The sequence below is a fragment of the Uranotaenia lowii genome, chromosome 2 (assembly GCF_029784155.1).
Source record: "Uranotaenia lowii strain MFRU-FL chromosome 2, ASM2978415v1, whole genome shotgun sequence".
NCBI lineage: Eukaryota > Metazoa > Arthropoda > Insecta > Diptera > Culicidae > Uranotaenia > Uranotaenia lowii.
The window spans coordinates 98,111,508-98,126,895 of NC_073692.1; the positions used below are offsets into that span (position 1 = coordinate 98,111,508).

Below are 15,388 nucleotides of genomic sequence, written 5' to 3' on the forward strand. Positions count from 1 at the left end.
GCCCATAAAAGTTTTTGTTCTTGAATTATTTTCTTTGGAACCGAAACAGTGTTTTAGATCTTTGGCCATAGATATAATGGTCGAAGGCTTATCACATGGGCTTAATCCCAGTATAGATATTACAGAAAAAACCTCATATTGATTCTAGTCTAAAAATAATAAAAAAAAGGACTCACCATCGGCATAGTCGGGATCCAGCAACCGCATAAAGGGATCCCCGCGGGCGCCCCAGTAGCGGTGGTTAAAGTTGTTGCATTCGCCGGACGCGGACCGGAACTTGCTCGGTGGACAGGGTTGCGGAAGTAGTACCCGACATTTGGCCGGCTGTGCTCCCGGTGTGGCTGAGGACTTTTCTAGCAGCAGTGCAGCACGTGCTCGCTCTTTGAGATCGGCCCCGCTAGCGATCGACAGGATTGTGATGAAGGCGACTAGACATGGTATTCTGCGGAGAAAAATAAATTAAACGGAAATGAAATTTTGCATAAACGCTTAAGTGTTCTCAGGAGGTTGCTATTTTATTACGTTGATGTCTGCGAGTTCATCATTGAAATTACTTTTAAAAACAATCAAGAAAAAACCTTTTTAATTCAAGGGGATGTGCCAATGGATGATCAGTTAAAAAACTACCAGTCGGTCTTGACCTTTCTAACGTTCCAATGTGACACACCGGCCGATACTCGCCCCAATCAAGAGAAGATTCTACGTTACGCTAAAATGTAGCTGTCTGAGTCTCTCGTCTACTGGTAGATCTGTAGTTGGGTACAATTCCCACACCGATCCGTTGATTAGTTTAGTCGAAACCGGATTCCAACAAGTGTCGTCAGGATCTCAGGGCGAATATGTAGCTAGACGGAGAAAATAGCTCTCAACAAGCTTATCAATTCCGTTCTACTGATTTGGTAGAAGCGGCACAATCACGTTTTTCACGCGCCTGTAAATCTCGACGCTTACGGGCGACAGATACGATCACTGCCGGTGACAACTGTCACTTCAAGGTACGGCGAGAATTTTTTCTCTATAATCTTGATCGTTTAGAACGATCTTTTGAGAGAACGACAGGGTGTTCAAATAACACATTTCAAACTTTCGAAAATAATCTTCAGAAAAATTCAAATACGGTTTATCATTTCTTAATAAAATATCTAAATTTGTATATCGTTCGGAAAACAAATCATGAACCATCTTGAACCACCCTAAGTTCACCTGTTATAAGAATCATGCCAGATGACACAGTAACAAATCAACTGTCTGTCATCGGACCAACATGTTTCCAGCCGAGAGATGTCTTAGTTATGAATTCCATGATCTCCGATAGCGGTAGGTCGCGAGCTGCTGAAGCGTGGCATTGATTCTCGATTCTTGTTTTCGGAGACAATTAAATATTCAAATCTTCCATAAACCTACCAGCTATGTATGTATGTTTGATCAGCAGATCGACAGATCACGACGAGCAGGATGTTTTCGTCTCGAAAACCTGTGCTTATGTTATTTGTTTTTATTATTTAATAACAAAATACCTAGAGAGTAAGATTAACGGTTTGTATCGTTGACAGTGAACAGGTTTCGTACTTTTACGAAAACATAAAAAAGATTCTCAAGAACCACCAGAAATGATATCCCATATTACTATTGGATCTATTTAAATTATTCATAATTGACAAATACTTAGGACATTTCAATTTCATTTCATTAATATTATTGCGGAAATATTCTGACGAGTATTCCAGTATTAGGTGAGATTCTGAGAAGTCTCTTCTTATCTTGGGCTTTATCCATACAGTATGATTCCGAGGCATTAAAAATTTGAACGTCCTCCTGTTTTGTAATCAAGAAAACTTTTCTCATAAAAAAGCATGGGTGAACTCCTTTCCCTTTTCTATCTCAGCCTGAATAGAAAGGAAAATTTTAAAATTCTCATTTCCATATACTTTCCTATGATGAGTATGGCCCTAGTTGCTTAAAACGTTATCGGGTTTTTTGAAAAAAAAAAAAAAAAAATCAGAGCCCCCTTCTTCCCTATTCATCCCCCATTGGAATGATAGAGGGTTTCATAGAAACATTTCTCCATCCCAAATGTTCTCCCCTACTTAAGTTGGTTCCTTTCCTGTGACTAATTCTATAGATATGAAGTATGGAGCTCCCGTTTCCTCTTCCTATCTCACTCAATGGATGAAGGTTAGGGTCCCAAATAATTAAAGACACATTACTCGTATCAAAATACAATTCCATATCAAATTTTCGGTGCATTTCAACTGAAGATGTCGGGATCTTAAAACAAATTCTGATGCCACCTTCCCTTTTCCTATTTGTTCATTGGGATCAAGGAGGGGTCTCAAACAACCATAAAGTTTTCTTCCGTGTCCATATATGCTCCCATGCCAAATTTAGTTCCATTTGCTCGATTATTTCTCCAGTTAAGTCAAAAAATTTATAGGAGCCCCGCTCCTCCCTTTTTGCTGTGTCCCTAATGAATGGTGGAAAGGCCTTCAAACCATCTTGGAATCATTTCGTTCACCTAAATACCCTCGCATTCTAAATTTGATTGGCTTGATCGATTATCGAGTTTTGCAAAAAAAACAAAAAATTAAAAAACTTTCAATAAAACCTACTTCAATATCTAGTGAAAAAAGGTTCATAATGTTGGGGGGAGGGAGAGGGGACGGTGGGTAGTCCTGCAAATAGCCCCTTCTCCACCCATTTAGTCTCATTGATTTTCGTATTTTGTATTCCAAGGAGTGAAATTATTATCGACTTATCAGCTCGTTAGTAATCTCTAATTATAAATGTATTAAATGAAAGTACACAATACACTTGTTATTGAGAAGAAGAACATTTTGAGATATCTTTAAAATATCTTTTGTTCCTGAGCTTCTTCATATCAAGGTTAGCGCAAGATTAACATAACGAAATTTTAATGATAAAATTTCTTTTAAAACTTTGATAATTTAGGTTCATCCTTATTTATTTTTCTGAATAGCGAACCCGAGTTATCGTGTTGTTTTTATCAACTCTGAAGTTCATATTTTATTGTAAATTTTGGTCGTAGGATTTTTTTTCTAAATTCTGGAATAAAATTATGATTTGTGATTCTTATGCTTTGCACTTAGGCTCACATCCAAAATTTTTTTTATTTAATCTGAAATGGGTGAAATGAAATTTTAACCCTTCGTTTAGAATAATAGGAAATCAGCAATCTTTTATTTTTTGGTGGTCACATTATTTTATATTTCTCTAAATTTATTTTCAACATATTATTTATAAATCATAAAATGAAGAATCTATTTCTGACAGCACATGGCAACAAAATACACATTTTTCAGAGATGCAAAGAAGTTTAAAAACTGGGTTTTGACTGGTTTGGGCGTGTTGAATTCAAATATGCATTTATTTAATTCTACCAGCTCTCATTTCTGATATTCAAAGATTAAATTTGGAAATTTGGAAATTTGGAAATTGGTAAATTTGTGCATTAGTAAAGTATTACAAACATATAGAAAATAAAGGCTTTCAAGAAATGGTTTAATTTAAATAACCTAAGTGTTCCTTAATAATTATTTTTTATTTTTTTCTGAAGCATTGTTTTTCTGAATCTAGAAAACCTTTACAAAACCTGAAACTTTGATTGGAAAAAGGTTAGTAAAAAGATTTAAAATCAGTTTTTAGTTTTAAAGTAGGTTTAATAGTTTATCAGCTATCTGCTTTCCATATTTATATTCTCTTATTGTATTTTGACATATCGGCGAATTTTGAAATTCGAAGTAGAATTTTAGGACAGGAATGGAAGTATTGATAGGTGGAAAAATCAAAGAAATAGAATAATTGGTAAAAACGTAAGCCGTGTGTAATTGGACATCTTAAAACAACTTGTGTGATTCCAAAATTTAACTGCATCTTCTTAATTCTGTGGCAGGTACTCTAAGTGGTCCCTACCGTCCCAGAGCGGCGTTGACATCTTTCAAGAAGGTTGTGAGCAAAATTTTGAATTTGGTGGGCATTGGAAAGGCTCAGGGGTGCTTAGGTTTTGGCATTTCACATTCAAAATTGAAGAAATCACAAACAATATGTTTTTCGAGTTTTTGAAGATTTTTCACAGAATAGAGGTTTTGTCGATTGTTACTTTACATCATCGTTAATTTTTATGTATCAATTCAATTGTTACCATGCAATTTAAAATATAGATATAAAACTCATTCTCGACTTGATTTTCAACGGCTGCAGAAAAAATCTTATGGAGAAGCGTAACAGTTATTATCCAAGAATATTGAATTCAATTGTTTTTTTTTTTTGTTTAATGTAGCAGACCTGTTGTTTGTTTTCTGTATAATGAAATGACTAAGTTGTGAACAGTTGAACGAGATTTGATTATTTTATTATGTTTTGTTAATATATAGTTATTTTTGAATAACTAGAATTTTTTTTTCAAATTTTCTTTGAAATTGGAAACATAATGATACATTTTTGGGTAAGTTTTGAGCCTTGTACCACACACAAAAAATTATTACACAATAATCAGACACAAATTTCTTCGACAATATCATTTTCACGAAATTTACCAAGCGGAGGGCTGTGAGTTCAGAAATTTTTCAAAATGGAGCTGTGAGTAAATAAGTAAATCTGGTCTATTGAATAAAACTGTTTTATTTTTATTGAGAAAAAGAATGGGGTTTTGAGACGCTTTCAGCTAAAATCGGGACTTCAGTGTGTCAAGAAATTTAGAATTGAATTTTATTGACAGGTTATTTCGAAAAATATCATTTCAAAAGAGTTTATTTTTCTATTAAATTTTTTTTTCACGCAATAAATACATAAACGGAAAAATTATTGAAAAAAAAGTTTATGCCTGTTTTTATAAACATACATGTCTGTTTCAAACAGAATTTGTTTTTGGAACGATAAAAAATTAAATTTTGTAAACCCTCTTTGAAGAAACCTCACTTTTAGACGTTGTTTATCAAAATCAGCAAAAAACCAAAGCGAATCATTATTTTTATTTACTTTTTGCGCAGAATATTTGAAATATATGTGAATCTAACATTCTATTCCAGTGGTTTTAAAACTTTTCTCATGCACCGCCCCCTTTTGCTGAATTTTCTAGCCCACCGCCCCCCTTAGCATGACATTTGTGAAAATCTAGCCACTAACTTTCAACTTTCAACTTCCATAACTCTTTTTTTCTGGCGATATTATTTGTTCAAATTTCCTACAATAAATAGATTGACTATGACTGAGCACAGTCCCCTCGTTTTCCATAATATGTATGACTAAAGATACAGAGGTTCTACGAAAATCGGACTTTTTGAGGTTTTTTTTACGCTCAAACTGCAATATCTCAAAACCTGCGCAACACCTTTTTTTTAAATTTTGCAAAGTAATTCTTGAAAAATAAAGTGAACATAGAGAAATTTCAGAAAAGTAACATCGATTGGATCGAAAGTAACTCGAGGAACAATATTTTAGGGTTGGATTCAAAAATGCGATTTCTATATAATTTAGGATGAAAAATATCAGAGTAAGGAGCAGTAGAAGTTCAAAGTTTAAGTGATAGTTCGCTTACTTCCTATTTCTATTGAATTGTGTTGGGACTGTAAAGATACACAAAACTTAAAATTTCAATAAAACTTAGAACAATAATGATTTCATTATATTTCCAAGATTTCAGACTTATGTATTTCTTAGGACAAAAATATAAAAAAGAACTTACAATTTTGTTATTTACTGGACAATATCTACAGACCTGAACTTTTTACAAAATAATTAAAAGTGAATTCCAGAAATTTTATTCTTAATCTAATGAGGGCAGATTTATTCGGGCTTCGTCAGACCTCGCTTCAAAAATGCTGGAATTTCCACGAAAAATATAAGTATAATGTATGCTCCGTATCTTGAAGTTTCGAGAAAATTATTTCACATTTTTTCAAGCGATAGAATGAACAAGACGCGTACACAACATTTAAATATTCATTTCTCATTCATTCAGCTGATAGAAAGGCAAAGCTAAATTATCCCTGAACAACGTAAGTGTAGGCTCCTCTTATAATAATTTCGTTCAGTAGTCGTTTAAAATAGACTCGAGAATTTATTTATGATCAAGGTTTTCTATAATAGCGATAGATTAATTAGAGAGAAAAATCAATAAAAATGTAAAATAACAAACCACTGAATAGAGGTGAAGAAAAAATGTTTCAAAAATCAAAATTACAGATTAAACTTGTAAAGTGTTAAAATTAGCCTGTGAAGCGCAAATCAAACATTACTGAAGATTCAAGAAGAACGATAAGTTTTGGTATCAAAAATCAATAGAGCCTCACCGCTCCCCTGAGTCCTTCCAACGCCCCCTAAAATTCAAAATTTGACTCACCGCCCCCTTAGATGATCTCTACGCCTCCCTGAGGACGGTAGGAACCACTTTGAAAACAATTGATCTATACCAATGATAACTGTTTGACAAGCAATTGTTAAAAACTACAGCTGAGAGAACTGGAGATGGACCTATTTTTCGAAAAATTATCATTCTGTAAGTGTCAGAAATCTCTGGTTTATGTGTTTTCTATTTCAAATATCTTAAAGCTGAAGGTCTAAAATTTACCATCATTCTGCAATATTTTTTTTTAAAAGATCATGTGTTAGCCAGAATAGAAGAAATTTCCCGGTTTTACCGGGCTTTCCCGAATATTCAAGGAAAAACTCAAGGCGAATACCCAAATTTTAGGAAAAACTGCCCGGTTTTTGCCCGGATTTATTATCATTATTTCCAAAATTTACCAAAAAAGTCTAATTGAGCAATGATTAGCTTTGATTTTCATGTCCGAAAACGGATTTTTCAGAGTTTCTTCAAAATTAATTAGAAATTGTAACGAAGAACAATCAATGTTTCAAGTGAATTTTTCCTATCGTTTTACTTTCAAAGCGCTGCCTGAAGAATTCCATTAATGATCGTCTTTTTATGATATGCACATGATGGAAAGGACGGTTTCCTAAAAAAACACACTTCATTTCCCTAAGAGCACGCTCTGAGAGCTACAATGACGGAGCACACATCACTCATGTAAGTGTGTGTTGAATATTTATTTTTCGGGAAGCAAGAGCAGAGTGTGTGCATTTTAGCGCTCACAAGAGCGTGGGTTCCACTCCTCTTTGTGAAGCTTTGCTCTTGCACTTATGAGTGACACCTCGGGAGTCGTCCGAAGCCTGCCTATCATTCTTTAAATTTTATTCTTTTTTTTTAGTAATTCTTTATTTGAAACGGCTCATACAATTAAGTTTTAAGGAGCCAAACTCGCTTTCTTGTTTTTACAACCGTTTTCTTAGCTTAGCACTTTTTTAGAAGAAAAAGAAGATAGATAGGGAAATATGAAAATAAAATAGAGTTATAGGCGAAGATCGATAGCTTTTAGAAAAAGGTAGATTTCAAACATGTAGTCCAAATCTAGCACAGCTAGTACATCTCTCACTGGAACAGTAGGTGGTTTTCCTCGGGCCCTGAGGGAGTCTATAAAATTCGTTCTGGCGACAAGATGGACCTCACACGACCAAACAATATGCTCAATGTCGTGGTAACCTTTGCCACAACCACACAAATTGCTGCCAGCAATATCAAAACGATAGAGTACCGCGTCTAAGGAATAATGATTGGACATGAGACGGGAAAATATACGAATAAAATCCCGACTCAGGTCCAACCTATTAAACCAGGGTTTAAGGCTTACCTTTGGGATAATCGAGTGGAGCCACCGACCCATCTCATCCTCGTCCCATTTGCGCTGCCAGTTGACAAGAGAGTTTCGTCGGACCAAAAAGTAAAATTCGTCAAAGACGATTTCGCGATGATATGTGTCGCCTTCCAACGCACCCACCTTTGCCAGAGAGTCTGCCTTCTCATTGCCTACAATCGAGCAATGTGAAGGGACCCAGACAAAGGTGATGGAAAAGCCACGTCTTGATAAAGCACACAAAGAAACCCGTATCTGCTCGAGAAAATACGGTGAGTGCTTTCCCGGTTTTATTGAACGAATTGCTTCAACAGAGCTGAGACTATCCGTTACTATATAGTATTGTTCAACCGGTTGTGAGGCTACACTGTCAAGGGCCCAATGGATAGCTGCCAACTCAGCGATGTAAACTGAGCATGGAGGTTGCAGACTGTAGGAGGCACAACAACGTTGGTTAAATACTCCAAACCCGGTACATTCATAAAATTTTATTCTTATAAAAAATAAATTTTGCCCAGATTTGTCCGGATATGGCCAAAGTTTGCATTAGAGAATTTGAAATCAAATTTCTTGTTTTTTCCGGGTTTTACAAGAAAAAAATATCTCAGAATTACCCGGCAAGTGCTGGAAAAATGCTGAAATGCTTAGTCTAATGGGAAAGGCAAAACGATTAAAACTCGACAAACATATTCAATATTTTCAAACAAAAATGTACCGAGCTAAAGGTCTGTAGTCCGTGTGGTTGTGCAACTTTAAAAAAAATGAAATATTTTTTTTTAAGTTAAAGTTTCTTGTAGAACTTAAGTTGTATGCAATCATAAAACAAACGTTCCGGGATTTTTTCAGCAAAAACAAAAATAGGGCTGTAGGTAGTGAGTGAATATTAAATAACTGTTAAACGAAGGATAAGAAAATTAGACGTCAACTTCTATTATTTAATAAACATTTCCACGGAGTGGAAAATTTTGAAAATTCAAGGGTATACGGACTAGACTTTGGTACACCAGTAGATCTACAAGAGCGTTTTCATCTTTTAATTTAAGGTTGCCAGAATTATAATTCAACAAAATTCAAGAATTGATTTTTTGTTGTCGATTTTAAATCGTATTTAAGGCTTAATAAATAAAGAAAATAGATCCGGAAACAAATAAAGGCTTATTTCGACAAAATCCGGGCAACCGGGCCAGCCTGGAGCTTTCCCAAATTTTGTATTAAATATCCGGGCAAGTCCGGATAAAGCCGGACTATCTGGCAAGCTTATTTTAAATGCCTTGAAATGCCTTCTTTTCAGTTGAAGAGAAATACCATAAACTTTTCAAAATCTGAAACTGCACAGAAGTTATTTCAAACCATTACGTTACCTTTCTTTGAATAAAGTTTTATAATCAAAAGTGTCTTAAGAATAAAATTCTCATCTTATTACACTTTCCTGGTAACAATTTTCTCGGAAACCTTTATTCATCATACCTTGAACTTTAATGTGTATTTCACAAATAATTCGGTTGGGCAGCTAGAAAACTTCGAATTAAAATTCTTTGTTACGCTTTGAACACACTTCTTGGTTCAGAAAGTTCATAAAAACGGAAATACCGGTGCGGTGCATCAAGTTTAATGACCGGCTGTGTCCCACTAACCCGCAATGTTACTGGACCATGCTGGTGCGCCGATTGAAGCGCGATTAAAAGGCGCTAAACGATGTCCAGTGCCCTATTGCCAACAATGTGTACTTACTCTATAGGTGTAGCTTAAACACTGCAATTAAATACCTTCTGCTAGGCCTAGGTACTTTGAGCGATTCACTCACGCACGTCAAGCAGTTGAGACTAAATACCTATGTAGGAGAAGCTAGAGAGACAATCTTCTGCTGTGATTAAGTTGCAGGGCCCGGTTTCTTTAGTCACTCGAAAACAAGTTAGCTATTCTCTCGTCTGGTTTACAGTCTCGAGCTCATCTGGAGTTGTTGGATGCCACACATTATTTGTTGGGCTTCCCTTTCATTACGTTCGAATAAACCAACTGTTAGGGTAACGGACTTGTTTTGGACCAGAGGACCTATTTTGGACCACCTTGTCTAGTTCTCTTTCAAAGCAACAAATCATGGATATTTCAACCAATATAGTTGAAGCCCGGGTACTTAATGCACTAACTTTTTAATAACTAGTTGCTTTGTAAGAGAACTAGACAAGGTGGCCCAAAATAGGTCCCCTGGTCCAAAAAAAATCAGTTACACTTGATACAGGTCACGTTTTATAACGAATGTTATAAAAGCATGTATAAAGCTTAGCTGTAGTTTTAGGTAATATTTTAAAATTTCATACTAAAATTTCAATGAATTTTTCAAATATCAACTGTGTAGGAACATTCATTTTTTGCGACTGTATTCCAACCTAAATTGTATTCCAAGGGATAACAGTTTCGAATGAACTGAAAAATAATTTGTATCTGACGACTGTAATTACAGAAGCTGCTTCCCATAAACAACTTTTTAACCGGAACCGTGGCAATATTTAGCTTCAGTGGCACAATATGAAGCTACTTGAGTGAGACTGAACTACCTATCTCTTATTTTGTAGACATAAACATTATACTTACTGCTCTGCAGCAATTCGATTTTGATCTGTATTTCAAGCCAAGGAAGGAGTCTCTCAGGCCGGTTTCGTTTCTCAAGCATGGTTTCTCGTTATGGAAGGTATGGCTGCGAAAAGTTGTACCTACTGCATGTGAGGCTATAACAACATCAGATTGCGTTAAATAACCGGCACTTTTTTATCCACTTCTCATAATGTTCAGTGAGCAAGTTTAGTCTTCAGCAAGTGTTCGACGATTTTGTACACTAATCGCAATAATGTTGTTAACGATCGTTTGAACATTTCATTTTTTATTTCAATTGTCCGCTTTTAGTGTTTGACATGATAGCTGATGATATTTTTTAAAGATTTTTTTTATGGACCTGAATACCTCTTCAAAGCTATTTGCCATATCTTTTTACATAAGCTCTGAGTAGTCAGCATCGATAAGATATAGGCAAACATTGGCCTGAAAGGGGGTCGTAAATTCGCATATTGAATAAATCTTCCCCCATAGAGGCAAATCGACACGAAAGACAAACGCGCACCGATACGCTAAACTTGGCCGGGTTGGCGTTTTGGTGAAACCGGTCCCAGAACCACATGAAAAAAAAACACCAACCTCTACTGAATATTCAATTTATTCATGTGACAACAGTAAGTTACGTGAGTGTTGACATTGAAAAGTTGGTTGGTTTTTCTGTGGAATGAAGAATTGTGCTACCGAGTGAATTACTTCAATGACCAAATGTTTTCGAACGACTCAGATGCGGTTCTTGAATTACTCAATATTGTGAAACATCGACTTTGAACGTTGAACTAAAAAAAAAAGAAAATCTTGTAACAAATTTGAAGTTGAAGGTATAAAAATCATTGGATGGTTTTCTACATTTTTTTTGGGATCCTATGACATTTTTTTTATTTTTCAAATAAATTAATTTTCGCGAGTTCTGTCAATTAAAAAAAAAAGTATTTTTTTTTATTTTTAAAAATTGTGGAGAATCTTGGGCCACCAAATCCAAATTGACTAGATAACGTGCAAAGTTTAAGAGTTGACCTAAAGCTGCAATTTCATAATTCATTTAGTTATTTTAAAGCAATTTTAGATGAGGAAATAAAAACAAGAGTTGTGTATAATTGAATAATTCCAAAAACCTGGCTAGCGAACGTTTCGGCAAAATTCCTGATATAGGATGGACAAATTTTTTTCCAGAACTCTTCATTTGGCCTAAGAAAATTCGAAGTTCTAAATGTGTATAAAACATAAAAATATAGTTGGCCAAAGATATCCCACAAGCTATAATTTGCAAATTGGTGTGACTTATTGATGTTTCATCAAAAATTCCTTTTCCACGTGACATGACAAAGCTAAGATCATAAGCGTATGAGCACATTTTTTATGAACTTTAGGTTTCCCATCGATGCAATTAGCGGGTGCTTGTTTAATTATAATAGTTTTTTCAAATTTTTTAAGCTTGATAAATAGAAGAATTTAAGTCACCAACATATTGAAAAATATGCTTACGCAAAGTGATGGCGATGACAGTTGGATTGAGATTCTTATCTTAACACACATCTAAGATATTCAGAATGGCCCACGTTTCCCCATGGCCCACTCTCCCCTACTTTTAGTTTGAATCAGACTGGCAGAAACAAATATTACATTCTTCATTTCAACCCCATTTGATTTTTCTCAAAATCCTTAAGGGGAGTTTAAATAAATTTTAAAGTATTTTATTGAAAAATTTGAAAAAATCATTCAAAACTCAAACAGTTGAAAGACCGAAAGTCAAACTGCAGGAGATGAGAGCCTTTTGTATTCGAGATTTTTTCAAATTTTTGATCAATTTTTTTATTTTGTGCAATGTACATTGTACACAAGTTTATTGCATACAAATTTTTGTTCAAGTGACCATTTTTTAAAAAATTTTTTGCAGTTTGAAAAAGCAATAATTTGCAATGTTGTTGAAAATATGAACAATTTTTTGGAATGGATATTTAACCTTTTTTTTTAATTTGAATGTAAAAATGTAAAGCTGTTACCTATACTAACGCTGCCAGAATTTTTTCAGCACGTATCCGATGTTTTATCTAAAACCTGGCAAAATCCTGGCAAAATCCTGGCATTTGGTTGTCGACCAAAACTCCGGGCAAATTTGGTCAAAACCCAAAGATTACTCAACACAAATCAAGAAAAAAAATTGATAACAAATTTTTTTTCGTCATAACTCATCAGTAGTTTTAAATCGTATTTCACACTTTCAAAAAAGCTTCCATGATTATTTTTATTAATCTTTCTCAAACAATTTCGTTCTGGAAGCAAAAATAAAAATGTTTACTGCACAATTTTTTTTGATGTTTTTGCAAATAATGTAAATTAATTCGGACAAAATCCGGACTTTTTTCAAAAAACTCCGAGAAATCGATCCGGACCTGACTTTTTTCAAATTTTGTGGTAAATATTCGGGCAAACCCGGATGAAACCGGGCCATCTGGCGACCTTAACCTACCCAATCAATCTTTCACCTACACTCAAAATAATATAGCGATAAAATGTAGGTGCATTTGGACGTAGGCACAGCTTTGATTGAATCACGTTAGTTCTACTTGTGCTAAGTAAAAATTAAACTACTTCCCAATAAACGACACATGAAATTCACGTAAAGTCTCAGTTAAGGTTGCCAGATTACCCGGTTTTATCCAGATTTGCCCGGATATTTAATACAAAATTTGCCCGGATTTCATTGAAAAAAGTTCGGATTCATTCACCTTATTTGCCAAAACAAACAAAAAAAAAAACAAATTGTGTGATAATTTTTTATTTATGCGTGCAGAACGAAATTTTTTGAAAATGTTTCAAAAACAACCATCATGAATTTTTTTTACATCCTTAAATTGAACTTAAAAACTGCTTATTAATTATGACGAAAAAAGTTTTTGTTTCATTTTTTTTATTGTGTTGTGTAATTCCTGGGTTCTGACCAAATTTGTCCGGATATTGCCCTGAGGTTTGGTCGACAATTTCGAAATCAAATGGCAGGATTTTGCCAGGTTTTCAGATTAAATAACCCGGATTTGTCCGGCCCGGATACATGCTGATAAAATTCTGACAATTTTAGTCTTAGTGGACGACTACAATTCCTTTTTCAACGTTTTTCATAAGCATGTAGATTAGACTAGTTCACTTTTCAGCTTTTTTCGCAGATCTAAGCCGGGCTCATATGGGTTATTCCTCAGGCGTTTTCAAGTATTCCTGCCAAATTTGAGATCTATTGAACTAATTTCTGTTCTGCGCAATGAGTTTTTGTGAAAAAAGTCTCTCCATTTTTCTTGAAAATTTTCTTATGAGAGTTCTAGCAAGCCCCTGTTGATATTAAATGATAATTTTAGAATGCATGGTGGTTGATATTATTAGCTGTTATATGGATCTGTTTTAGATAATCGTACCAACTTGTACAGAAATTTTACTTACAAGTTGAAGGTTTAAAATCTACAGTAAATCCGTAAAAAATATTTTTCACAAAATCTTTTCGTGTTAATGTAGCTCTGTTTATTATCAATCATTTGATGTATAAAGTTTAATTATCGCAAGAATAGGAGCAAAGTTATTCAAATACTAATGCATCAGTTTTTAAATCATAATTATGTTCCTATTCAAGTTTTAGCTTCATGCAACCTGGAAAACGTGGCATCAAGAGAACTTGCATACAACTTGATCAAAGCGCGCGCTTTTTTCATTCCTGGCCCAGTCTTGGGGTACTGAATCAGGGGTCGGGGAACTTTTTGAATCATTACCCCAAAACATTTTTTTTAATTTGATATTACTCCATGACGAAGAGCAAAAAAAACGTATCCGTAAACACTGAGCGAGCTCTCAAAGCGTGTAATTTGAATGCCTCAGGGGGAAATATTAACTTCTGCATATGCCGCTAAGTTCTTTACTTTCGAAATAAAACCAACAAATTCTTAAAATTGCAAAATGAAAATATACACTTTTCACTCACAAAATATTAACTGTTACCCCCAAGAATTTCCCTTTTACCCCATTTGGGGTAATTTACCCCGGTTCCCCCACCGCTGTACTAGATTGAATAAAATATTTTTGCTTGTGCACAAGTTGATGAGGAGAAAACTTGAATGAAAAATATTTTATCAATTCAAATTTGTTGCAAACATCTGTAAATAACTTGACCGCTATATATACAATTTGTATATTTATTACATGAAAAGAAAGGTAATAAAAAGAGCTAGCTTTACAAGAAAAACTTTTGCGAAAAATAGTTTTTTCTAATTTACTGTGGATTTTTAACTTTCAACTTTTAAGTAAAATTACTGTTCAAGTTGGTAGTTTATGATTTTTTAAATTTTTTCGGTTTGTTTTGAAAGGTTATCTAAAACAGATCCATTAAATTGCTAATAATATCAACCACCATGCATTATCGTTTCATATTAAAAGGGGCTTGCTAGAACTCTAATAAGAAAATTTTCAAGAAAAATTGACTTTTTTCACAAAAACTCATTGCGCAGAAGAGAAACTAGTTCAGTACTTCTCAAATTTGGCAGAAATACTTGAAAACGCCTGAGGAACAACCCATATAAGTCCGGTTTCGATCTGCGAAAAAATCCGAAAAGTGAACTAGTCTAATGTAGATTGTATGTGATACGATTCTTATGAGAAAAAATGCATTACATAGGAGCTGACATTATTTTTGAATTTTTTTTAAGGTTTTCCATTTAACTGTCATCAAATTTTAACCGAAAGGGGTTGCACTGGAACTCAAGTGTGAAAGGGTTTCTGAGACATTGTGTTCTGAAGAATCATAAACAACTGTTTTTTTAAATATCTTTATTTTTATCAGTATATCTCACGTCTCAAGTCTCATATCTCATGTCTTATGTCTCTCGTCTCTCGTCTCTCATCTTTCGTCTCTCATCTCTCGTCTCTCGTCTCTCGTCTTAGTCTGACGTCTCACGTCTCACGTCCCACGTCTCACGTCTCACGTCTCACCTCTCAAGTGACACATCGCATGTCTCACGTCTCTCGTCTCTCGTCTCGTCTCTCGTCTCTCGTCTCTCGTCTCTCGTCTCTCGTCTCTCGTCTCTCGTCTCTCG

The 15,388-nt window shown here is 34.6% G+C and overlaps 1 protein-coding gene across 3 annotated transcripts in view; it reads right to left on the minus strand.

Annotated features, from left to right (window-relative positions):
* LOC129743992 (uncharacterized) overlaps positions 1-15,388 on the minus strand; it is a 157,342-nt gene that overhangs the window by 14,148 nt on the left and 127,806 nt on the right. For all 3 annotated transcript variants that reach the window (XM_055736268.1, XM_055736269.1, XM_055736270.1), the window contains exon 3: positions 177-442. In XM_055736268.1, the coding sequence (XP_055592243.1) occupies positions 177-442 (266 nt within the window). The remainder of the gene's footprint in view (positions 1-176; positions 443-15,388) is intronic.